The sequence below is a fragment of the Durio zibethinus genome, chromosome 6, assembly GCF_047325235.1.
Source record: "Durio zibethinus cultivar Kanyao isolate XHJ-2024 chromosome 6, ASM4732523v1, whole genome shotgun sequence".
Taxonomy (NCBI): Eukaryota; Viridiplantae; Streptophyta; class Magnoliopsida; order Malvales; family Malvaceae; genus Durio; species Durio zibethinus.
Genome location: NC_143167.1, coordinates 28,326,328 through 28,352,948, shown reverse-complemented (window position 1 = coordinate 28,352,948; position 26,621 = coordinate 28,326,328). Strand labels below are relative to the sequence as shown.

Genomic DNA, 26,621 nt, shown 5'->3' with positions numbered 1-26,621 from the left:
CTACAATTTTTTATTAAATTCTTATAAAATTCGGATAAATTTTTAAATTTGAACAGATAATCTGATTTTTGAAGAAATATATTATGCATGCATAAAAAATCATAATATAATAATAAAAAAATTATAAATATTGAGATTCACAGTTCAAAACTATTAAAATTTTAATTTTGACTATAAAAATCCATTAAATTGAATTTCAAACTCAACATGTTGTAAACCAAAATAAGTTGTCGTAAAATAAATTATTATCATAGGTTTTAGTGTATAATCTCTTCCATCCTAATTCAACATTTTGAGTTACCTTCGTATTTTAAGCATGGCAAGAGTGATGAAGTAAAAAAATGGCACCCACGTTCACGTCTCGCTCAATAGTATGACAGAACGTGAAAAAAAAACGTATTGGGGAAAATCTAGTACAAACAATCTCCTTCAATTTTCACCGAAGACAGAAAGGATTTCTCGGAGCAAGCCCCCAGATTTCTCTCCACGCGCCGGAGTTCCCGACTAACGAGACAAGGTGCAATTTCTCCTTGAAAGAAATTCAACCGCCTTTAGGACAAAAAGAAAAAAACCCGGAATTTTCTAATTTCTCTTTCAATTTCCAAAAATGTCGATCCCGATCCATCGACCGTTACCCAACGACTCATGGGATTCCATGCTTCCAGGCCCACCCGGCCGCAACAACTTCGGATCCGCCGATCTAAGCCCTTCTGGCCTCCTCGCCTTCGCCTCCGGCTCCTCCGTTTCCGTAATCGACTCCCGTTCCTTCCAGCTCGTCGCCACCATCCCTCTCCCTCCTCCTTCCGTTTCTCTCTCCGGTTCTTCTCCCTCCATTTCCTCCTCTTCTCTTTCGCCCTTCGTCACTTCTGTACGGTGGACCCCACTCCCTCTTGGCCGCGACCTTCTCTCCACCGAACCTTCCTCTTCTCACCTCATACTCGCCGCCGGCGATCGCCACGGCCGTATCTCACTCCTCGACTTCCGCCTCCGTTCTCTCATCCTTTCCATTGATCCTCCCGATCCGTCTTCGAAATCCGGTGTCCAGGACCTTTGCTGGGCGCAGGCCCGGTCGGATTCTTTCCTCCTTGCTTCCCTCTCTGGCCCTTCGAATCTTTCTATTTACAACACTTCCTCTTCTCGTTGCATCTTCAAATACGACGCTTCACCGGAATATCTCTCCTGTATACGCCGCGATCCTTTCGATTCTCGCCATTTGTGTATCATCGGACTTAAAGGATTCCTTCTTTCGATCAAAGTTTTGGGAGAAACAGAAGACAATATTGCCCTTAAGGAACTCCAGATTCGAACTGATTGTACAGAGTTGCTTAAGCTAGAAAAAGATGCTGCTGCTGGAGGAAGTTCTTCTTCTTCTCCTGCTTCTGCTGTTTTCGCACTATATGTGGTCCGTTTGGCGTTTTCGCCGCATTGGAAACACGTTATTTACGTGATGTTTCCTAGGGAGCTGGTGGTTTTCGATTTGAAGTATGAAACGACGCTTTTCTCAGCCGCATTGCCTCGCGGGTGCGCCAAGTTTCTTGATGTGTTACCTGATCCGAATCAGGAGTTGGTTTATTGTGCTCACCTTGATGGGAAGCTGAGCATCTGGCGAAGGAAAGAGTAAGCGTTTTATATTTTCATCTTATTCCTGCAGTATCTGGCCTCATTCAAACTTATACTTGACGAGATTATATAGCTATGACAAGATTTGTTTGGGTTATTCAAGGAATCAGAAAATTTTAACTAAATTAGGAAAAGGGCAGAGAAGGGTTTTGATGAGATGGAGAATAGGCAATGTGAAATATCCGTTTAATTTATGATAAAATGAGAGATTCCTGGCTTCCTGCACATATAATCATTTTAGTTGATGAATTTTATTTTACTATTTCATAGGATGAAATATGATATGGTTTTTATCAACATGGCAACTGTATATGCATTGGTGCAATAACATGAATTTGCATTGAGTGTTCCCAAAAGAAGAAAATGAAAGAGTTGGTTGCCTCATTTTGGAGTGTGGACTTTGATTTTGAAAACTTATGTCGCTATTTATTAGTTGATATCTATTAGAGTTAGAATCATATCAGCAACCAATTAAAGCTGTTGAATTCTTTTCCATGGTCATATACATTGTTGTCAGAGAAAGCTGAAGCTTCTGATTATTTTTTCACATTTTATCTTTGAATCATCCGTAAATGTTTTGTTTTACTGAGTTGTTGTTAATGCTTCCCCAAAAAAAAAGTCAGTTGTTAATGATATTTAAGTCACAAAATTTTCTGCCTCCAAGGGAATTTACTCATTTTGAATTTCAATATTATTACAGAGGGGAGCAGATACATATAATGTGCACAATGGAAGAGTTGATGCCATCAATTGCCTTGTCTGTCCCTTCACCCTCAGTTCTTGCAGTCCTTATCAGCCAATCAGAGTCAACGCTACAAAATATTTGCAAGCTTTGTTCTGATTCATCAAATGGTGCATCTGATGTGGATTTTGATAATCCTTTCGATTTTTGTGATGATACTCTTCTTGTTTCTAAGACACATTTGGTATCCATTTCTGATGATGGCAAACTATGGAGCTGGATCTCGACTGTTGAAGGGACTGGAGATATGCAGAAGGATGTTATAAATTCTGGAAAAATTGCTGATGTCTCTGAAGATTCAACTAATACAAACACCATAGCTTCTTCTAACAATGGACTCACTGCAGAAGGCAGCAGGCAGCCGGACAACATAAATGCTGGCAGAAATCAGCCGTCAAACTCTACCTCTGGCCTGGCAGATGTGACATTTAAGGTTTGCAATAAAATGTTTCACTTTCCATTAGGCATGTTAAAGTATTCTTTTTCCCTGATGAATGTCTCATGGTACTTGCTGAAGACTGTAGTTTTATCAATTGAACAAAGGGAAACTTTGAAAATTTTACTTCTCTTTTCCCCTTTAGTTGCCTCCTTGCTCTACCCCCCAATTTATGACCTTGCACTCATGCTTTTTCTTTCTCTCCACACACACATACAAAATTGCACATTTTATAGTTTCCTTCTCCTACCATACTTGTATCTTTAGACTCAGTCCCATTTTAACCTTGATTTGTGTTGCTGCAAATAAAAGGAAAAACAAAAAGGAAAGTAGATTGTAAGGTGATAAAACTGCTCTAATAAAGGAAGATAGAGTTCTTACATTCCAAATTAGTTTTCTTTTTTGCCTTTCTGTTAACCAAAATCTCTTCTGTGAGATGATGCAATTTACAATTTAGGAACAGCTAACAATTGATAAGTGGAGGATTAGGGAAATTGTAGAGCTAGAAGTCACATTGAGCTGAAGGATTCATATTAAAAATTTCAACTCTTCTTAGGCCTTGTTTTATTGTCCTTGGGGTGGCAAGAAATCAAGTGGCCTTCTCAATGCCAAAAGGAAATGCATAGCTCCATGGATGGGCCTGGCTTGATGGAAGCTCAGGCATGAACTTGACATGCATAGACTTGACTGATTCTTGCTGGACTGAAGAGCTTTTAGTATTTTTAACATATTTTTGCCACCTTCCTCAGAAGTTCTGGATTAATGGGTCAAGAGGCATTGACTGCAAGTACATTAAGAGGAATTGATCATAACATAAATTAATTGGCTGGGATGGGATTCACCATATCGGGCAGATGTTGTGTTGGACTTGTATTGGGCAAGAACATGATGTTAAAATATGGCGCTCTTCCTGCCCAACCAAGTGCATGGCCAGCCTTATGTAATTGGTACTGTGATGCTGAGAGTTATCAAGTTTAGCATTTAATTTATTATAAGCCCTTAATGAACTGCTTATCTGATATCCACTTGTTGCTGCATCTTTGTATTGATCTGTCAAATTGAGAGAAAAATAAATACCTACTTTTTTATGCATGGTTTAAAGTTAAGCTGGGGAAATGATGACATGAGTTCACAGTTGCATTGTCAATGTCAAACGTATTTGAACTGGATGGAAGACTGTGGAAAAACTAAGAAAAAAATCAGTGTGGAAACTGAATGTATACTGAACAACTGCTCATTAAGAATTATACAAGAACCTTAGGTTTATATACAACTAACTAGGGGTTAAACTAGGAAACTATTTCTTCCTAAAAAACTAATCTTATAATTGAGGGATTGTCTATCCTAATTTTTGTCCTTAATTATAGGGATACAAATACTTAATTTTAGATATACAAATATAAATATACAGATTACAAGATTACAACCAGCTATAAATAAGTGTTTTCCCACACTCCCCCTCAAGCTGGTGAATATGTGTTTTCCATTCCCAACTTGGAAATAATTTCTTGAAATATTGCACTGCTGAGACCTTTAGTCAACACATTTGCAAGTTGACCCTTGGTTGATACATAAGGTGTACAAATCAACCCGCTATCTAGTTTCTTCTTTATGAAATGCCGGTCTATTTCAATGTGTTTTGTTCTGTCATGTTGCACAGGATTGTGTGCAATGCTTATTGCAGACTTGTTATCACAGTAAAGTCTCATTGGTCCATCCCACTTGATCTTCAAGTCTTCTAAGATAATCTTTAACCATAGTCGTTCACAAATTCCTTGAGCCATTGCTCTGAACTCTGCTTCAGCACTTGATCTTGCCACCACATTCTGTTTTTTACTCATCCAAGTCACAAGATTACAACCTAAGAAAGTGCAGTAGCCTGAGGTGGATCTTCTATTAGTTACTGAACCTGCATAATCAGCATCTGTATATGCTTCTAAAAGTAGCCTTGAATTTCTTTTGAATAAGATACCTCTCCCAGGATTAGCCTTCAAATAGTGCAATATACGGTAGACAGCTTGTAAGTGCACTTCTTTAGGACTATGCATAAATTGACTTACCACACTCATAGCATATGCTATCAGGTCTAGTATGTGAGAGATAAATGAGTCTTCCCACTAATCTTTGGTACATCTCTCTATTTACAGCAGCATCTTCATTAGCCTCTCCAATTTTATGATTAGGATTTATAGGGGTATTTGCAGGTTTACATGCGAGCTTCCCAGTTTCCTTCAAAAGATCCATCACATATTTCTGTTGTGAGATGAAGATACCATGCCGTGAGTGAGCTACTTCAATTCCTACGAAATACTTCAATCTTCCTAGCTCTTTTATGTCAATTCTCTAGCCAAACATTGTTTTAGAGATTCTCTCTCTTTTCCATCATCTCCAGTTACAATTATATCATCAATATACACTAATAGAACTGTGACTCTCCCTGAATCAGAGTGCTTGATAAACAATGTGTGATCTCCTTGACTCTGTTTATATCTCATTGCTAGCATCACTTTAGCAAATCTTCCGAACCAAGCCCTAGGAGACTATTAAAGGCCATATAAAGCCTTTTTCAGCCTGCATACTTTGTTTGCTTCTAGACGACCTCCAAATCCTGGTGGAACCTTCATATATATTTCTTCTTCCAAATCACCATGTAGAAAAGAATTCTTTACATCAAATTGTTGAAGCTGCCAATTGTAGTTTGCAGCCAATGATAACAAAATCCTAACTGTATTCATCTTGGCATCTAGAGCAAAGGTTTCCTAATAATCCACTCCATAGGTTTGAGTGTAACCCTTATTCACTAACCTGGCTTTATACCTTTCAACAGTACCATCTGCCTTGTATTTTACAGTGAAAACCCATTTACACCCCACCGGATATTTTCCTTTAGGCAACTCTACCAGTTCCCATGTCTGATTTTTCTCTAAGGCCTCCATTTCTATTTTCATGGCTTCCCTCTATTTCTCACTGGATAATGTAGTTGGAACAGAAATAGTGTTTAGGCTCACAAAAAAATTTGTGGGATGGTGAAAATTTTTCAAATGACACAAAATTAGACATTGGGTATAGTGGATGCTTAGTACATTCTCTGGTTCCTTTCCTAATGGCAATAGGCAGATCATAATCACTAGTTATAGTTTTAGGAGATTCATGCTCATTTTGAGAAATAGAGTCAAAAACTGTAGTTACCTCATTTCTAGAGTTAGGATCAGGTTCTTAGACTGGCATTGGTTCAGGATCTAGAACTTTCTTTCTTGAGTACACCTGTAATTCCTTCATAGAATAAAAAATAATATTATCCTTTGTCACATCTTCTATATTTGGAATGAGTTCAGACTCAAATTCAGTCTTTGACTTAGGCTCAGCAGAAACAGGTTTCGACTAAGAAGAATTAATGGGTGTAAATGTTGAAGAAGGGGACAAATCAAGCAAAAAGAAGTCTTTATCCTTGTCTTCCATGAATGAAGTCTTCATTTGAAGATAAGGTTGAGTAAAAAATGGTTTACTTTCTTTAAAAGTGACATCTGCAGACACATAGAATTTTTTGGTAGGAGGATGATAGCACTTATATCCTTTTTGAGTGGAGGAATACCCCACAAAAATACACTTAATCGTTGTTGGATCCAACTTTCCCCTGTTATGACTGTGAACATGAACAAATGATGTACAACCAAATATCCTAGGTGTGAGATTGTTTGTGGTATTGAGGTTGGGATAAAATTGTGAGAGTAGTTCCATAGGAGTTTTAAATCCCAAAACCCTTGAAGGTAACCTATTTATAATGTATGTAGCAGTGAAAACAGCTTCCCCCCAGTAAGATTTAGGTACATTTGCTTGAAAAAGAAAGGCTCGGGTTGTGGCTAGTAAATGGCTGTTTTTCCTCTCTGTCACTCCATTCTGCTGTGGAGTATTAACACAAGATGACTCATGGATAATCCCTTCTTTTTGGAAATAGGTGGATAAACTCTGGTTGAAGTAGTCTTTTGCATTATCAGACCTAAATCTCTTGATTCTCACTCCAAATTGATTTTGGATCATGTTTTGGACGCTTAAAAACATACTATTCACATCTGATTTGGATTTAAGTAAAAAAACCCAAGAGACCCTGGTACAATCATCTATGAATGAAACAAATCATCTTACATCAAAAATATTAGGAATTGTAGAGGATCCCAAATGTCACGATGAATCAAGTAAAAGGGAGTAGAACTTCTTTTGTTACTAATTGGAAAAGACACACGTCTATGCTTTGCAAGTTCGCAAACATCACAATGAAAATCTTCGACATTTAATCCTTTGAACAAAGAAGGAAACGTGTTTCTCAAAGTTCAGAAAGAAGGATGTCAAGACGAAAATGATAAAGCCAGATTTTGTTTTTATTGGAAGATTTTTCAGAAAGAAATGACAAAGGTAAACTATTCATGATGTTACTTGTGTTATTTGATGTCTCAAGATAGTATAGTCCATCCTTCTCCTTAGCAAGTCCAATCATCTTCCCCGAACTCTGGCCCTAAAATTCACCAAAAAACATACAACAGTAGGCTTTTCAAGGATTTTCAATAAATTTCTCAGCTTTTCAATCTCTTCCCTGTCGAACTCTCCTTGTTTCCGATACATCTGTAGTACTCTAGTGATTTTCCCAGTTGACATTTCCTCAAATTGGGTGGTAGTGATATCTTTCTTTGAAAGGGTTCGGCAATAAAGGCTTAAATAGGATTCGGCAATGAAAGCCTAAAATAGAAGTCAGCAATGAAGGCTGAAAAATTTTGCTTCCCAAGAAGAGCCTAAAGCTCTAATACCATGTGGAAAAACTAAGAAAAAAATCAGTGTGGAAACTGAATGTATATTGAACAACTGCTCATTAAGAATTATACAAGAACCTTAGGTTTATGTACAACTAACTAGGGGTTAAACTAGGAAACTAAATCTTCCTAAAAAACTAATCCTATAATTGAGGGATTGTCTATCCTAATTTTTGTCCTTAATTCTAGGAATACAAATACTTAATTCTAGGGATACAAATATAAATATATAGATTACAAGATTACAACCAGCTGTAAATAAGTGTTTTCCCACAAAGACATATACTGAAATCTGTGGGAAATGGAAGAGGTGGTGGTATTTGACTGGCAAGTTTATTGCTTTCCAGATATTTACATGTTCTGAAATGTAATCATGGATTGCTCTGGCTGGTGAAACTTTGTTGGCATAACTGCATCATGTTTTTGTAGTATAATATTCCTTGAGTTTCTCTTCTTTATCGAGAACGGGTTAGGTGCTCAGATAGAAGCTTATGATTTTCTCCTTGTTAGTTGTTATTGAGAATGGAATGAAAAATAATTATTATTGGTGAACTACTTCCTTTTTGCCTCCCTACAAATTCTTTGGGTTATTCATGTGTACTAATGTGCCAAATCATTATTGCAGATTAGCTTAGTTGGACAGCTTCAGCTTCTTTCTTCGACAGTGACCATGCTGGCAGTGCCATCCCCTTCTTTAACAGCTACTTTGGCTCGTTAGTTCCACCTCCTTATTCTATCTCCTGAATTTCCATTTTTGTTAAACTTCTGAAATTATCCTCAATGTTAGCTTTTACAAGTTGGTTAATCACATTATACTATGCGAAGGTGGAGGAAATAATCCTGCAATAGCTGTTCCATTAGTTGCCTTGGGTACTCAAAGTGGGACAATTGATGTCATCGATGTCTCTGCCAATGCTGTTGCAGCAAGTTTTTCAGTTCATACTAGTACAGTGAGGGGCTTACGATGGCTTGGTAATTCAAGACTGGTTTCATTTTCTTACACTCAGGTAGTATATCTTTGAATCATATTTGTCTTGCGCATCATTGATAGCATCATTCCTTCTTTCTCTTTAGGCCCTCCTTTCCTTTTATAATTGCTTTATGTGACAGTTTAATAGTACTTAAAAGTACTTATATGGACTCAGGTGAGTGAGAAAACTGGAGGCTACATTAACAGACTTGTTGTTACTTGTCTAAGAAGTGGGCTTAATAGAACTTTTCGGGCCTTACAAAAGCCAGAACGTGCACCTATAAGAGCTTTAAGGGCTTCTTCATCCGGAAGGTTTCCTTTACTCCTATTTTCTCATGTTGATTTCTCTGTGCATCAATTTAGCAGTATCCTCTATTAATACTTTCCTTAATGCCAAATTGCTCCTTCAGTGTGACAACTTTCCTTTTGTCTCCACATATATAAAAAATGGATGATGTATAAGAAGTGTGCCACTCTTAACTTACATGTGTAAACATAAATTACAAAAAAAAAAAAGGGAAAAAGAAAAAAGAAGAGAGGTTATAATATGGATAATGAACTCCCCATATTTCATGTTTCTGTTATGCATTGCAATGTGAATATGATTGTTGTTTAATATTTATTCTCGTCTTAGAAATAGTCAAAGCAGCCAACATTAGCTGCTATGGTGTAAATATATTTCGGTTAGAAACTCTAGACTTGTGAATTTGTTCTCTTATGTGTGATCATAACTTGGGTCTTGTAATGCATGATAGAGTTGGGGAATTCAGCAAGATGTGGAAGGCAAATGAAATTGCAGTTGTACAAAAGGTTTGGTCATGAAGGCCAAGAATATAAAATTTTAGCATATACTCCATAACATCAAACTTTTATGATAAAGAATGTAGTCGCTTGGTTTGGGTGGGCGGTCTAGCCAAGGTACCTTAGAAAGTATGTGTGTAGACAAGGTCTCTCCCTGCTGGTTGCCAGATCACTCATTTCTTGTAATAAAATATGTAACAATCCTGGTTTTGGGAAAATGCAATTTTCATTCATAGATGGAGAAAGTGGACAGATCTTGGGAAGTGGCATATTTGGTTGGAAAATATCCAACAGCAAATTGAGCTCATGTGAAATATCCACTAGGATAAAATAAAATAATTTGCGTCAGGAAAGAACCTTTTAAAAATGGAAAACATTTACTGAGAAGACAAATGTTGAATGCTATTACCAAATGAATTAGCCAATTTAATGGTTTATGAAGCAATCTAAGTGTAAAAGCTTTTCTCAAAACAGGTTTGAGATTTCTTAAAGTTGTCAATGATGTGATAATTATAATCCTTTATATGTTCAGACTTTAGACCAATGTGGCTGACTTGTGGTGCTGATTTTTTCAAGTTCTGCTCCCTTCTTTGTGGAACCTGCTCTGCCTCTGACTTCATGAATATGTGGTAATATCTTGTCATTTTTTAACCTTTTCAGGTATCTTCTGATTTTATTTCGTGATGCGCCTGTCGAGGTTTGGGCAATGACAAAAAGTCCAATTATGGTATGTTTGATACTTAAGTCTTTCTCATTCTGGCATTGGTATTTTTGATAATTTGACATTTTTATTTTGTGTTTGCGACAAGCTAGCTTGTTCATTTCACTATATACCCTTCTGTATGGAGATATTTTGACTTGATGACTGGCTTTCTGATACTTTAGTATAGTAAAGGGTTACACATTTTGTCATTTGATTTTCACCAGCCTTATCCTATTTTGTCCATTTATTATTTCACTAGGCTTCTCAAATGACCAGTATTGGTGCTGTTGCACAGAAATAAAGTAGCAAGAGTGAAGATGGAAGGATTGTTATGGTTCTTGTAGACATTGAGGGTGAATCACATTAAGGTTTTATTTAGTGTTTATTTTTAACTAGGAATATATTTGGAATTTTGTATTTATATTAGGGTTTTATGGCTGATGCCTATGATACTTCGATGGGCTATTTTTTTTAGTGACTTAAGTTTTATGAATTTTGGATATTTATTTTATTCCTTCTGTATGTGTATTTTCACTCTGATTTATTTTTTCTGGCTCTTTCCCTTCTGACATCATTTATAAACATTAAAGGATGTAGTCACATTGAAGGAGGTGGTAACCAAATGTGTAAGTGAGAGAGTGATTTTCAAATTTCAAAACCTTTTCAACATCTTAATTCTTAACATAAAATCGCCATTGGTGATGCTTATTGAGTCCTTTCAGTGACCAGCACTTTATTATAAACATCCTTTGCTTTAGAGATATGCTGGATATCATGAGATAAAAAAGAACCTGGAGATATATGTCATAGTAGTGTCATTTATGATTTTTATCTTAGCCTCAAAGGAAGAAGGTTCACATCTTTTTGCTCATTTTAGATCTCTCAACTAGTGGAATTTGGACAGAGTACATTGCTTGATCTTACGAAAGGAAGTTTGTTTCATTTGTGTATACAAGTGTCTTCATTTTGAGAAAGTAAAACATTATTTTTCTTTCTGTTCACGAGAAAATCAAGTGCTATAAATGAGTATTAGAATGTTTAGATATTGTTTGGAATTGGGCTGAATTATTTTGTATCTACATATTTCACTTTCCTTGTAATAATATATTGCCAATAGGTAAATTCAGTGCTTGTTTCTTCTGACTGATTTTGTGTTTATTGGGACTTTTCTTATCAAACTTGTATAAATGAACATGACATCCCTGCTAAATTTCTTCTTGGTTAACAGTGTCTAATTTTTTTAATTTAGATAATTATTATTCTCTATACTTCCATGTAGCTTAGATCATTAGCTCTTCCATTCACAGTAATGGAATGGACTCTTCCAACAGTTCCCCGACCAGTTCAAAATGGTCCCTCTAGGCAATCTTCATTATCCCCTAAAAATAATACAGCTGTGGCACCAGAAGAGACTGTGTCATCCACAACGGCATCTTCATCAGATTCTAGTGGGAGTCTTTACTTTCCATCACTTATTATGTAGACCTCTGTCTGGCGCAAATAGTTATCTAATTATAACTGCAACTTCTATATGCAGAGGCAGGGAACTCAGATGACTCACAAGATGAGACATCAGAGAGTTTTGCATTTGCTTTAGTAAATGGTGCACTTGGAGTCTTTGAGGTTCACGGTCGGAGGATCCGAGATTTTAGGTATAATATGTCTTACGTGCTAAGTACAATTTTATTGAATCAGGTTGCACCGACATGCTATTCTAAGATGTATATTCTTCTCTATTCTAACGTGCATGTTGGCCGTTCATGATGCTGTTTGTCTCTACATCTGTACTCCATGAATTTGAGTCCCTGGAGCAGGCTTGAGGATTTAGCATTCAGTTTGAATGTGTTAGCTATTGGGGACATTGGTATCTGTTTGAGACAACTTACTTGAGCTGTGAAGTGATAATCTTTAGATAATGGGACCCCAATAGCTGTATTGGAGCTTTGACAAACTTGTCTTTGCATGGCTGTTGATTTCACACTCCAACATGCATCAAACACAAGCATCCTTGTTGCTACTGTTGCAAGGGCAAGTCGGGTTCTGAAAGATGTTGTCTTGGAACCTAAACATGTTGACAAGTAACCATGTCATATGTGATTTTCCCTAATGTCCATAACATGGAAGCAAAGATCCAATATCATGTTGAATGAGAATGATACCTTTTCATCAAGTTTGTTTAAAAGAACTTATGGGAAAAAAAGGACTCTATGTTGTCAGTTTGCTACTTCTGCAATAGATTTTTTCTGTTAAGTTTGCCTTCTATTGTTCTTTGTTTTCTACAGAAAATATTAAAGTTTTGATCCTAAAACATTATGATTTATTTCTGATCACATATTATTTGTATTCTTTTTGCTCTATTCTGCATTTTTCATAAGATATAATCACATTCCCTCTCCCTTTGTTCTTGCACTAATAAGGATCCATTGTTTGTCTTCCAGACCAAAATGGCCTTCTTCTTCATTTGTTTCATCTGATGGATTGATTACAGCCATGGCCTATCGCTTGCCTCATGTTGTATGTATCATATTTTAAATTATTGTATCCAATTATTAGTTTATTACTATCTTGTTTCTTTGAAGATTTCTGTAGTCATTGACCATCATTAATTTCTCAGGTCATGGGGGATAGGTCGGGTAACATAAGGTGGTGGGATATCACTACTGGCCATTCTTCCTCATTCAACACTCATAGAGAAGGAATCCGAAGAATAAAATTCTCACCTGTTGTTGCTGGAGACCGTAGTCGAGGGCGTATTGCTGTACTATTTTATGACAATACATTTTCTGTGTTTGATCTTGTAAGTGTGAAAATGCATTTGCCAATTGTTCTTCCCTTCTGTGTATCTATCTTCTGCAATTATCTTGCTATACTTAACGGTTGATACATATTGTGGGGTTTACGGTAGCTGGTCTGTTTTCTTAGCTATAAGAAATTGAATTCTGTTTTCCTATAAGAACTGAGAAGTGACTACCATTTTTTTCTATATTCATTGTATGTTTTATTTGTGAACTTTCTTTGGCCTCGGCCTTCATAAATTGGAAGATAAAATTAAAAACTGGTCACTAAGCTTTGCACCCTATCTAAATTTATATTTAAAAAATTATGCACTAGAGGATTGGAAGCCTCATTTTGTGGTTTTTGTTGCTAGACGTTTTTCTGATTTAGACCTTGCCTACTTGCTAAGCGTTGCATACTTTCTAAATTTACATTTAGAATTATGCCCTAGATGATTTTTGTTGCTAGATATCTTTTTGATGGGGACTTTGCATGGTACATGATCTGTAAAATTTAGAAGTTTGACTTTTTCAACTTAAACGGTTCCTTTTGGGCCCAGTAGACCTTTTGAAGGATATTTCTACATTTGAGCTTAATTTTTAATATTTGGGATTTGCAGGATTCACCAGACCCGTTAGCCAATTCTCTTTTACAACCTCAATTTCCTGGAACCCTAGTATTGGAATTGGATTGGTTGAATTTGCGGACTGACAAGAATGATCCACTGGTTTTGTGCATTGCAGGAGCTGATAGTAGCTTCCGTCTTGTTGAAGTTAACATGTGTGTGCCACAAATTGTTCTCGATTCTCAAACTCTTCTTTGTTGTTGGTCTCTATATGACAGGATGCACGGAGGACCTATATATTCAATAGTTAAATTAGTGTAAATTTTTTTTATAAAATTTGGTTGGAGCTGTAGATGGAACTTTTTGGTTGCTTTATTAGAATGAAAGGTGTAATAGGGTTGGAGTAGCTAGCAAGGAGACAGGGACAGGTTAGGTTGGTGATGAAAACAATCAGTGGTCAGTTTTGAAATGACATAGATAATGCTATGCTAGTTAGGATATGATTCATGTGAAGATGATGTACTTTGTACTTTAATAACCTCACTCGTGTTCATGCAGAAATGACAAAAAAATGGGCCCTGGGCCACTGCCAAGAAATATAAAAGAGAGATTTCGGCCGATGCCTTTATGTTGTCCTGTATTACTTCCTACACCCCATGCACTGGTAACAATTATTCTGCCTTTTCATTTTTGGTTTAGTAACCGAATATTAATAGTAATTTTTAGATTTTACATTTACAAGCTGCCAACTACCAAAGGTTCTTTGAACAGATGATGGTATGTTAGATCATTTGTATTTAGCAGAGACACGTACAACATTAAAACACTAGCTGCCTTCTGAATATTGGTAAAAATTGCTCCATCAGTCTGTATAAATTGATGAAATGTGCAATGGGTTAGTTCTGTGATTTCTAACAAGTCTTGATTGCGGAAAATTTGAAGAGTACAAGGATTAAACTGCTAAAAGTTAAGAGTATAAGGGGACCACATTGCATGTTTCTTAAAAGTAGATGGACTGTAGGAGAATTTTTACCTTAAATATTAAATTAAAAAAGAAGCCATAAACAAAATGGTTAACAGAGACACATTGGAGTTGGCCCCACAATACCGAATAGGTTGAGGGATGGCTATTGAAATGGGCTACTGGCTTTGCTCTGCTTACTGTCCCAAAGGTTAAATGACCATTCGAAGAATTATAAATGACTGACCCTATTTTCATGTTATTTCTTTTATTACAGGCACTGCGGATGATCTTACAATTGGGTGTGAAACCCACTTGGTTTAATACTTCCAGTATAACTATAGATAAGAGGCCCCATTTCATTCCAGGAACTGCTTCATCTTCAGGGGATCTTCGTAGTTACATGATTGAATTACCACCTGTTGGCGATTCTGTAGTGCCAGAATTGCTCCTAAAAGTATTAGAACCTTACCGGAAGGAAGGTAGGTTTTAATGTGTTTAGTTTTGTAGTTCTTCTATTTAAACGTTTGATTAGTTTTCCTTATCCTTTTCCGTCGCTTCATTGCTCAAGGCTGCATATTAGATGATGAAAGGGCTAGATTGTATGCTACCGTAGTCAATAAGGGTTGTGCTGCAAGGTTTGCCTTTGCGGCTGCTACATTTGGTGAGGTCTCAGAAGCACTTTTCTGGTTGCAGTTGCCTCGTGCTATTAACCACTTGATGAATAAATTAGTAAATAAGTCTCCACAGAAAGCACCTATTGCAGTGCCAAATTCTGATCTTGATGACACATCTCTACTTAGTAGAATTACGTCAAAGGGGAAATCAACATCAGAAAATGCGTGGAGGGAGGCATTGGTAAGTCTTTAGTGGTTTTAACTGTTCTATATTCAAATAGTTTAAAGGGTGAGTAGTACCATTTAGTTTGACCTTGTATATCTTGTGATTTTAAAACTTCTGATGGCAAGATATATTTCTGGTTAGCAGAGTCGAGGTCAGCTTAGATTAATGGCTTTTGAGCAAGAAGACTTATGGCAATGTGCTAATGAGCGTATCCCTTGGCATGAGAAATTGGAGGGAGAAGAGGCAATTCAGAACCATGTACACGAGTGAGTTCATTATCTTTATGTTATTTTATTTCTATTGTTAACAGTTGAAGATTATAAAGTTGCTGCAGTGTCTTTGTAGATGTTGAAGCTCTGAATTTAGTTATGTCAATCTAGAACCTTGTTACTTTTGCTACTTATTTTGCTTCCAGAAGAGAACAGCAAAAAATTGTTTTTGGATACAAAAACAATTTATTATTTTTGATAAAAAATTTTCTGAATAATAAAATGTGTGAATTTACTTTTATATGGAATAATTATGTTAGAATGTGTTGCATTTCAGATATTTGTTCATTTAAATTTAATATTATATTGTTTTTTACTTTTTTTTTTTTTTTTTGCTTTTTAACAACTTTTGAAAAATGTGAAGCAAAGAGCAAAAAGAAAATAGCAAAGCAACAACAAAATCGAGCCTTATTTTCTCATAAGCAATAATTGACATAGACATTTTTATTTTTTAATTTTTTTCAATAATACTTTCTATGCTATGAATACATTAGATGTTTGTAACTCTTTTAGATATGTGTTACACCCTTGAGAGTTTACAAAATTTGTGGAAGCAAGGTTGCCTATCGTTTCTGGTCTTGATCTCCTATTATTCTCTATTTAACTGTTGTCTTCTTTTTCAGCAGTTATAATATTTTCTTCTTAATTTCTTGCAAAATAGAACTGTGTTAGTTTAATAGACCAGGTTTAAGTCAGCCTAATTAACCTGCAAAACAAGCTGTCCAATCTTTCCTCCAATGCTTCCCATAGTGCACACTATTTTGATTTCTAATTATGGCTCTGTAGTTCGAAGATTCTAAACACTATAAGCATCAGAGAGTGGGAAAATTTTACTTGACTTAAGCACTACTGCTCTAGTTTTAGCTTTTAGCTTGGTATGGCCTAAGTTTTGTTGTTTTAGGAACTGCTACTGAAACTGCAGCGCCAGAATTGGCAGTCTAAGACCTCTATCCTAGCAGAGATTAGAACAGTTTGTGCACTGTGGTAACTTTCTCAATTTAATTAGGTGGTCAATTTGTTTTAAGTTGAAGTATATAAGAGTTTAAGTGCACTCAGTATGTACTGTGGTAACTTTCTCATTTGTTTTAAAGTGATTGTGTGCAAGTCATTGCATTCATGATGACATTGTTGCACTCTTCTTACTTTAGTAATTCCTAAAATCAAGGGAGTAGTAGTACCGAAAGCCTGTGGCTGTCGCATCTTTTTCTCTGGGGGTAGATTTGGACAAGGACCCAAGGACAAGGACCCAAGGACAGGGAGGGAGGAAGCAGTTGAATCATAAGCTTAATGCTTCATTGAAGAGTAACATTTGCTAGGCCTAGTCTGTGTTATTGTGTGGCTGCCACACTGTTAATTATACTTTGTATTTGCTATGAGCAGGCTTATCTCAGTTGGGAACTTGGAAGGTGCTGTCAATTTATTGCTTTCTACTTCTCCAGATAGCCCTTACTTCTATCCAAATGCTCTACGTGCAGTTGCTCTTTCTTCTGCAGTGTCAAGATCTCTTCTTGAGCTGGCAGTTAAGGTGAGGGTTAACTTTGAATTCTTTTTTCTAGATTAACACGTGATTTTCTGGGTTTTACTGTCTTGCATGTCTATTTTGTCATTCTTTCAAACCGTCCTCATATATTTTGGGTGCTGTTTACTTCTGCATGATCATCTAGGTTGTTGCTGCTAACATGGTCAGAACTGACCGGTCTCTATCTGGCACTCATCTTCTCTGTGCTGTTGGAAGGTATCAAGAAGCTTGTTCACAGGTTTGGTTCTGTTTGTCGAAACAAATCCATTTTTTTCAGTTTTCTTGAATCATGGAAATCCAACCCAATGCTTGTTTCTTTTCTTGTTTTGCATGTAACAGAATCTTTAGGATTCTTTTTATTGTATTTTAATCTTTACTTATCTCTGATTTGTGCATATATGCATGTATTCATTCAGCTATCTATCTCTACATTTTAAGCTTGTCGTGGTTAGGGTGATGAGCTTGACTAGAGCTCATTTATGTTGGGTTTTTAGGCTAAATAAAACATGTAGACAAATTCAAGCTTTTTTAACAAATGGTTAAGAGTTCAAATATATGTGAGCTTGGCTCATTTATCTTCACTAGCAAGCTTGATAAGCACTTCGTAACAAGCTCAACAAGGGCATGTTTTTCATTTTGAAATCAACCTTTTTGAGCGTCAATATTAATATCTTTTCGTACAAATCAAATATAAAATCTTCTTCTATCATTTTGAAGTTAGGGTGATCTGGGAAGATCTTGAGCTTGACAAATTTATCTAATCCAAGTTCAGATATCCATTCTTGAGCTCAAGATGAGCTCTGTTTCTGTTTGAGCTTGGTAATATTTAGTTGACCGACCCTGAGCAAGAGTTTGGCTTGCGTACACCCCCATGATAGCAGTGCAACTTTTAAACATTGTGGCTCACAGTTACTTGTTTACCTCCTTTATTCTTGATTCAGCTTCCCTTATCCGTCATTTTGAAGAAGTTTTTGATAATGTCAGTTATGGGAATTTGGTTTCAAAATTGGATGGCATTTTACTGTATATAACTGCAGAAAAGCCTCCACAATGCAAATTAAACACAGTTCAGTTGGAGAAAGATCTGAATAAATATGAGCTAATAAACTTATGATAACACGTTGGATCTTCTGTTCTATGTATTCCACAAATGAGTTGCACAATTGTATAGATAAGTTACATGTAAAACAGAAGCAAATTATTGAATGATAATAACTGGTTGATAGAAGCTTCCTTTAGTTATGATGGTTGTTCTTGATAATTTGGCCTGTTGCATGGCACTGGCTATTTAAGTTGGATATGTTATAATTTAGAGCCTGTTTCATGGAACCGGGTACTTGAGTTGGAAAGAGAATGATATGATTTCTCTACATTGCATAGAGCGGCTACATATTATGCTTAATTCTTGTTGTGTCTTTTGACTTATGGTTAAATTAACTCTTATGCAGTTACAAGATGCTGGATGCTGGACTGATGCTGCTACTTTAGCCGCAGCACATTTAAAGGGATCTGATTATGCAAGGTTTCTGATTTTTTGTTTCCCGAAAAACATTTTATATTTTTCTAGCTTTTAAATTCCTAGCATTAGCCTTACTCCATTTTAATTCCTGGGATATGCTGAAGTTTGCCCATGTGACGGCTTAATGATATGCTTTTTGTCTATGTAACATGCTCATCTGCCATGTTTACTGTAAGCCGATGAAATTTTGATCTCATGTTGCAAAGCAATCAATTTGATTTATTCTTCAAGATACTTAAGGCGAGACTCTGCCTTTAACCAAGGTTGGGATACCTTCATTTTACGTTGTTCTTATTGCAGGGTTTTACAAAGGTGGGCAGAGCATGTCCTTCATGCTGAACACAACATTTGGAGGTACAAGAATTTTTTGTTATTGTTCTTCTAATACTTGGTATCCGTTCATTCTAAAGCTTAACATGGTTCAATGCAGGGCTCTTATTTTATTTGTTGCGGCTGGGGCAATCCAGGAGGCATTGGCAGCCCTCCGTGAGGCGCAGCAACCAGACACAGCTGCCATGTTCATACTGGCTTGCCGTGAAATTCATGCAGAAATCAGCACTAATTTAGTTGGTTCAGATGATGAATCGGGGTCATCAATCAATGATACACCGGTTGACTTGCCTGGTTTAAACCCAGCTAATGAAGATGTTATTGCAGTTGGTGAATATTTTGGGGAGTACCAAAGGAAATTGGTGCACCTATGCATGGACTCACAACCATTTACAGATTGATTGGACAAGAGCAGTGTTGTTCCACCACATTCTATGATCTACAGTGAATTAATGGTATATTTTGTTGGAAGAACGTAACAACTGAGGGCTAGCAGAATGGGTCCCATCCCATCTCAGCCTAATATGCCCGAGTAAATGGCAAGATTTTTCCTTGTATTCTAGTCCGGCTCAAGGATCAAGTACTCGAGCAACATTACGGAGTAGGAACAATTTGTTTTTGAACGGTATCATTGCTGATTTACGCGAAGATGGCTGTTGTAGAAAATGTTAACGGAAACATCCAATATGTTGTGTAAAATTTTGGATGCTGTTAAAACCTTAAACCCACAGAATTTGGTGTTCAGGAGTGAGTAGCGCAGTGTCTGCTCCCTCGAAAGAAATTTATTGCTATACAAGACATTGGTCGAGTCAATATTCTTCATTGATAGTTGCCCAATGTGGTAATTTCACAAAGATAATCTCCAATGCTGACCAGTCTAATTGATTAGAATCCCTTATCTGTATGAAATTTCGATTCCATTTTCTATGCCTAGGTGCCTTTCTCTCCAGTAGAAAGCAATCTAGTACGTAAGAAATATTTTCTGCAAAGAGTGGAAATTTCGGGGATGGAGCAATCTGAATCTCAAAATTTTAGTAAATGTAGTAAGAATTCAAGACATATTTAATAAGCGAAGAGAAATGCATATAGCATACGTTATATATTTAACTCTTTCATGAATAATCATGATTGTTTCCAAACACAAAGCAAGACTGTAGGAGATATGTTTTGAGAGTTGGCTCTTATGTATGTCTTCATTAATCATAAAGCTACATCATCGACACACCAAGCTAAAAATGGGCGCTTTTGGTACATGAATAATGAGTAGTATCCAACAATTGAAGAAACAAATGATCAACTTCTGGGTGCAGCCATATCAAACATGTCATTTCCTTCTCATATTTAGCTTCTAGAAAACATCACAAAATTGGGGTACAAATTTCTCAGCTAGTTTCTGTATCCAGAATAATGGAAGGCTTCTGAGTACACGTGTAAGTGGCCAAACCTTTTTTGTTTTGCTGAAAGAATGCTGTTCACCATAGAAGTGAAGTTCATGCATAATAAGAGCAGTTGATGTCCAGTGACATCTCCCCTCATGTACAGTTGCATCAAAAAACTCTTGAACAATGAAACTGACAAGTTTTCAAAATTAAATGCCTTCAAAATTCACCAAATACCAAAAACCTAAATGCCAGAGATACAGATGCATTGATATCCGGTAGGGATAACGTACCTTCAAGATCTTGAGCACTCAGTGAAAGAATCTCCTCCGATACCGAGCAGATCCAAGCTCCTCATACTCAGCCTTGGTGACACACATTGATTCAAATTCAGGACTGGTTGCCAAAAGTGAACCCGCTCGCCACACACCTAGGATCGGACCGACAAGTATCCCAAAGATTTTACTAAATGGAAAGAAATAGTTTTTCAAAGAGATAAACATATTAGCACTTTATTGAATGTGAGGGTTTACTCTTCTTGAGTTGTTATCTTCACTTGATAGTCATCTGGGACAGGTGGGCGGAGATCCTTTTTGTCTGAATTTTAGCATAAAATTATGACTAAATCAAAGTGGTGTCTCTTTAAATTGGCATTAATACAGTCTAATAATGGAGATGAGATCAAGCTTGCAGTCTTTCAGCAAATCGAGGAAACAATGTGCTGCCACCAGTCAATAATATTATGCTGTCCAAGCACAACATTTAAACACTTGTAAGTGGCATAAGCAGATTAAATTTGAAAAAACAGATACTTTTAAGATTGTACTTGAAGAATAGAAAACCACTTTTGATAAAGTACCGGATGAACATAAGGATGGCAGGCATTGACAGCCCGAACAATGCATTCTGCTAGACCAGCCTCATTCATTCCTGTGGATAGAGGGGGTTTAAGTCGGCACTTTATCTTTATTTAAGTACAAGTAAAAAATGAAACAATGTGCCCAATTCTTACATCATTAGTCATTAACACAACAAATCATTTTCTCAAATGATTTCTTCTCTATCCCAAGCTTTAACAAATTAGTAAAATACTAATAAGAGTTACAAATTCCAAAACTCACTGCTTCCAAACTACAAATAACTACTTGAATATCTTCTACCTTGATTCCCATATGAACCGGACAACTCTAAAGGTGTACCTCACTTTTAGCAAAAAAAAAAAAAATGATACACACTCAAATCCGCAGGTTGGAAGATCATCTCCGGAACAAGAAACCATTCATTTGATAAGTCAAACTCCTGTACAAGGCAGCCAAGGCAATACTTTGAATATCATTGATGGGCAGGCAAAATCAGCCACTTAACAAGAAAAACGAACACTACATTTTTAGTTAAATCCACTCTCTTCCTCTCCCCAGTCTTGTCCACAGCTTCTAACTGATCTGCCTCTCTCTTTGTTTCCATAGCTCGTTAAGGAGAGGCTCCATCCGTCAAGGTAAGATGCCACTGTGCTGCTTCCGGGTCTTTAACATAACCCTTTGTGTGAGTGACACCATCAGGGAAGACATAAGTACATCTAAAAATATTGTCTTTTCCATGCTTCGTGCAACATTTCAAAATTGCAGAACAAATTGCTTGCTGCTTTCCAGTGTTTATACCACACATTGCAAGCAATAATAATAACTTGGTTTTCAAGAAATACAAAGAAAATAGAACATGAATATTACAAAAAAACAAAAAAAAAGAGCATTTCAATAGAAAAGACATATAGGACTAGTAATATTTTTGAAAAAAAAAACAAATTATAAGTATAAAAAACATATTTTAGTCCTGAGCTTTTAACCATCAGATTAAAAACGTTTAAGAGAATATAAAAATTTGATTTCAAATTAAATCTTCTCTTTTCTCTTCACTTATATTAGAGTTTTGGCCTGACGTAATAAAAAATAAAAACATATTTTAGGCAAAAATAAAAACAACTTTTTTGGGGGTATTTACTGGGAAATCTGGTGATCTCTTTCAACATCAAGAGAAACAAAGCAAAGCTTTTCTTTAACATCATCCATTGTAGAACTCTCATCCATTACATTAACCGCCCTATAGGAAACCAATTCCTTCAGATAATTAGCCAGAACTTTCCCACCTAAATCAATCCTCTTTACCCCATAATTCACCGTACGGTTCTGGAATACAGGCACCGCATGCGTAAACGAGAACCCACAATCCACCATCAAACTACACTGCGCCTCCGAAACGAGCCTGAACGGATGGCGGCTGACTGCGGAAGTCTTCGAAGACGAGTTCGTCGGTAGAGCGTTGGATGGAAGGGAGGGAAAAGAGGGGGTTCGGTTAAGAGGAGGAAGGAAAAAGAAGGGGTGACATGGAGGAGAGAGGTGAAGAGGTGGGACCAGATGTCGCGTTGTCGGTCGGGGTTGATTAGGCAGCCGCGGTCGATGGGGCGGCGGATGGCCGCGGAGCTTAGGTCTTCGGTTGTGAAGGCGAGAGTGGTGATGGGGTGGATGAACTTTTTGGAGTTAAGAGGGCGGTAGAGGCAGTTTGGGATTACGAAGGCAGGGTCGCGTTCGCCACCTCGGCCCGCTTTAATCAGGCCTCCGCCACTGTCGAGTACGACGACATTTGACATTGTGCGGAAATAAGAGAGTGATTCCTGGAAAGTGGACTGTGATACGGAGATTTTTGCTTCTAGGGATTCAGCAGTGGTTTAATGACATTCTGGGCTTGAAGCCTTCAACTTCAACACCCTAGCTGGTAAACTCGATTCCATTAAAAAAATAGTAATAAAATTTAATTGAATGAAAACCCTAGCTGGTAAAGGTGATGCTTATTCCTCCATGGGTTTTGTAATATTTATAATTATTTTAAATTTTAAATGTTGGTTTTAAATCAATTATTAGTTTATCATTTTTAACACTGTCTATAGAAAATTTCCCAAAACCAACATAAACTGTTGATTGTAATTCTAACATAATTTTTCTTAGTGCACAATGAAAGTTAGAAGTTGCCGTCGAATTTGTAGTTTGTGTTTTTCTCAAAGTGAGAAGAAACTATAGGAATTGGAGAGGGCGACATCAAATTTTGGTTGGTGCAACTGCAAACGGAACTTCATCCTCCAAAGTAAAATTTTTCCCCATACTCTTGTGCCAGTTGGTCCGCATCAGCCGCTTTTGGGCGGCAATTAAAACTCCCCAATAATTAATTAAAGCTTGTTGCAAGGATCAACAAAGTGCGAGCAAAACAAATAGGAAGCAGTCAGACTCGGAAAGATAAAGAAGAGTAGAACCAGTCAAGATCTTGGTCAGCTCAGGCAATGCAGATGGAGCTGGCCATTCTTTAAAAATTTCACGCTAGTAAGAGGTATCTGACTAGTTCAAAACTAACTGCTTGGTTTAAAGAGATGTTTACATAAGGTTGTCTTCTCCTCAACCAGCAAAAATCAACAAGCAATTGTTATAAAGAGCAATCTTTTAGCACATCTGAATAACAATGTAGGCCACTGAAAGAAGGCCGCATAAACTTCCCATTGCATAATGGCAACTATCCATCATATACTTATACTGTAAGGTTTATCAAATCTTTAATGTTCATTGCACCCTCTGATGCAAGTAACTGTAAGTACATGTAAATAAAATGAAAGCAGGAGAACTGAAAGATGGAAAAATATCTTCCAAATATGTTGGCGCAGAAGCTTGATGCGATAGCAATAATGTGCATGGGAAGAACAAACGATTGATAAACAAGTGAATCAGTAAGGCGGATAATAGTACCCTCCAGGCTGCCCCATGCCATTGACTTGTGGCATCCCGTAAGGCATCATCACTGGTTGTGCAAAAGGGGCATAGTAGCCAGAACTAGCACTGATCTTGGCCAGACTTGCTTGACCATGCATTCCATCCCTTCCATATTGATGCCATAGCTGCTGTTCCTGTACAAGCAACTGCTGCTTCCGCTCCATGTCTGCTATCTGCACATATGAAGGAGGTGGCACTGCAAGGGATGCAGCAAAAGGGTCCTGCTGACCCACTGGTTGTACTGTCCCATCTGGGGCAGGCAAAGCTAGAACTTGAGTAGCAGTCTTGCCCGGGCCAGGCAATACAACACTACTTGCACTCCCACCACTTAGCTGATTAGTGCTCACATGCTGCCTCACTGCCCCCTGATCATACATTCCATTCAATAGCAACGGATCAAAACCACCTGCCAATGCAGCTTTCTGCTTTGATAAATTACTAGCTGACTCAACCAATGCCAATTCCCAATCTGCTTTACCAGTCTCAGCAGCTGGTGTTTGCCACGCAGAAGTCACCTCTGGCTCTCCATTTGAAGGAAATGCTTCCCACGAACCATTAGCATTTGACGTGGGTGGTCCAGAGAATAAAGCCAAAGCCAATATGTTCCCTTGCTCGTCAGCTGAAACCGAATCATCCTTTAGATTCACCAGATCCTCTGTCACATGTTGTGGCTGTGTCTTACATTGTGCAGGTTCAGGTGGAGGAAGAGGTGGGGTATAAATCTCTGGTGCAGGAAGAGCTTTTATCTCATTCATATTTGCTTCTATCTCCTCCTTAACTGGTGGTTTCTCTTCCCTAATTCTCTCTGGACTCTTTGGCCTGTTGGCCATTGCCTTCAAAAATCCTTCTAGAGTTCCCAAAACCTTATCGGTAATTCTCTGTACGTCTGGGTACTCAGATGACCTAGCAATTCCCATGTCCTTACACCAACCATACAACCCCACAAGCTCATCAATCATCTTTGCTGCACTAACATAAGCATCAAAACCCTTAACACAATCTGGATACTCCATCTCAGTAAACCGATCCAACAAAATCCCCAAGGCTTCGCATATCTCTACATAAAGCCCGAAACTCTCCTTCAAAATCTGATAAAGTGCAACAAGTACCAACCTGCTACTTTTCGCCATACCAGCTGGCCTACAACCCAAAACTCTATCAAGAATCCTCAACAACTGATTCAGCCTCCCTAAAACTCTCTCTGGCCTCATTTCCCTCATCGGTGTGCCCTCTTTCCTCTGCTCTCTCCGGACAGAATCATTCAAATCATCATAAGACCCTGATATCCTACCCATTCCACGATCATAATCATCTCTAAACTCTCCATATTCGTGCCTATTCCTCTCATCTCTCTCCTCAAACTTCCCCTCCCCATCTCTCCTCTTCTTCTCAAACACCGAAAATTCCACCTTCTCGTCAAGATACATAGCATAAAACCTAACAAAACCGGCATGATCCCACGAATTGGAATGTGCCTCATCCCTAAAATCCGACATATTCAAAACCCTCATCCCTCTCCTAGTCGCATACACAATCTCCTCTTCAAAACAAGGGTTCCCATCAACCAAAAGCCTATGAACAAGCAGCAAAGATTTAAGTGCTACAACCCAATCATGGGTCTTACTCAACCTTTTCGACACCGTAGCAACACAAGCACCAACATATTCTCTAGAATAAGATGAATGGCTCATGATCTCCCTAAAATACTTCTCATCAGATGGATCTTCATCATGACTCGTGGCTTTCACCACCAAAACTTCCAGTTGCGGCGCTATGTTTCCTGCCACTTTGGCTATGCTTATACTCGTTTGATCCTTCACTGCCCCAATCGCTTTACGGATCGTGCTTGGCGCCATTTATGAAAGACTCTGCTTTCCGTTTTAATGTTGAAAATTTGTGTTATATATAATATATAATATAATATATATATATATATATAAAGATCAAATCTTTATGCTCCAAAACAGCAAAAAAAACTGAAACTGGGTTCTTTCTGATAGCAAATTATAAACTTCTTATTGTTGAAAAGTTCAGTTTTTCATTTTTTTTTTCCTGTAAAAGAATATATAGTAATAGCACTATCAAACTTTTATCCTCCAAAATCGAAACTTCACCAAAAACTAAAAATGGGTTCTTTTTTCTGATAGAGGATATTGATCTCGAAAGAAAGGAAAATGAAAAAAAATGGGGTTTATCTGTGCTTACCTTTTGAGGACTTTCTTTGATCGTGGACAAAGAGGAAATCTTTGACTTTTTTTGACGGCGGAGATGAGTCCGTATGGCCGGTGGAAACAATATCCAAGAGACTTAACAGTGACTATGCTTCCTTTTTTCTCCTGTTTAGCGTAAGAAGAATTGTGAGAGTGAAGAATCTAAAGTTTCGTGATTGTCTCCATTTCTATCGCTGTGTTATAGTAAAAAGCAAAGAGAGAGAAGAAGCGGGCAAAGATTTGCAAAAGCGCGTGAAAGACGGAAGATGCTTACACTAAGTCTATAATACGACGTCGGATAAACTTTGATAAGGCTTTCCTTTGTTATTGCCAATCTCCGTATGAATTAAAAACCAATTTTCCAAAAT

General features: G+C 37.3%; 1 protein-coding gene and 2 pseudogenes across 4 annotated transcripts; 1 reads left to right on the top strand and 2 right to left on the bottom strand.

Moving 5' to 3' along the window:
- The first annotated feature begins 398 nt into the window (after positions 1-398).
- Positions 399-19,677, top strand: LOC111284727 (uncharacterized). Of its 3 annotated transcripts, none has more exons than XR_016342988.1 (21): positions 399-1,617; positions 2,321-2,795; positions 8,226-8,313; positions 8,426-8,607; positions 8,746-8,882; positions 10,032-10,098; positions 11,354-11,522; positions 11,612-11,726; positions 12,513-12,588; positions 12,689-12,871; positions 13,469-13,629; positions 13,973-14,078; positions 14,653-14,857; positions 14,947-15,233; positions 15,363-15,484; positions 16,653-16,789; positions 16,868-17,012; positions 17,152-17,244; positions 18,455-18,528; positions 18,826-18,879; positions 18,956-19,677. XR_016342988.1 is itself a non-coding variant. In XM_022873610.2 (20 exons), the coding sequence occupies exons 1-20, from the start codon at positions 608-610 to the stop codon at positions 19,254-19,256; spliced, it is 4,050 nt and encodes a 1,349-aa protein (XP_022729345.2). In that variant the 5' UTR covers positions 399-607; the 3' UTR covers positions 19,257-19,677. The 3 variants fall into 3 exon arrangements, 1 of the variants encoding a protein (XP_022729345.2); XR_016342987.1 differs by having other exon boundaries at positions 16,636-16,789; XM_022873610.2 differs by lacking the exon at positions 16,653-16,789.
- A 2,455-nt stretch (positions 19,678-22,132) lies between these two features.
- LOC111284729 (actin-related protein 6 pseudogene) lies at positions 22,133-23,027 on the bottom strand (annotated as a pseudogene).
- Positions 23,028-23,699: 672 nt separating this feature from the next.
- On the bottom strand, positions 23,700-26,466 carry LOC111284728 (putative clathrin assembly protein At4g32285 pseudogene; annotated as a pseudogene). Its single transcript, XR_016342989.1, has 2 exons — positions 26,249-26,466; positions 23,700-25,911 (listed from the first exon to the last, which is right to left on the bottom strand). The product of XR_016342989.1 is annotated as a putative clathrin assembly protein At4g32285 pseudogene (transcript).
- Positions 26,467-26,621: the final 155 nt, after the last annotated feature.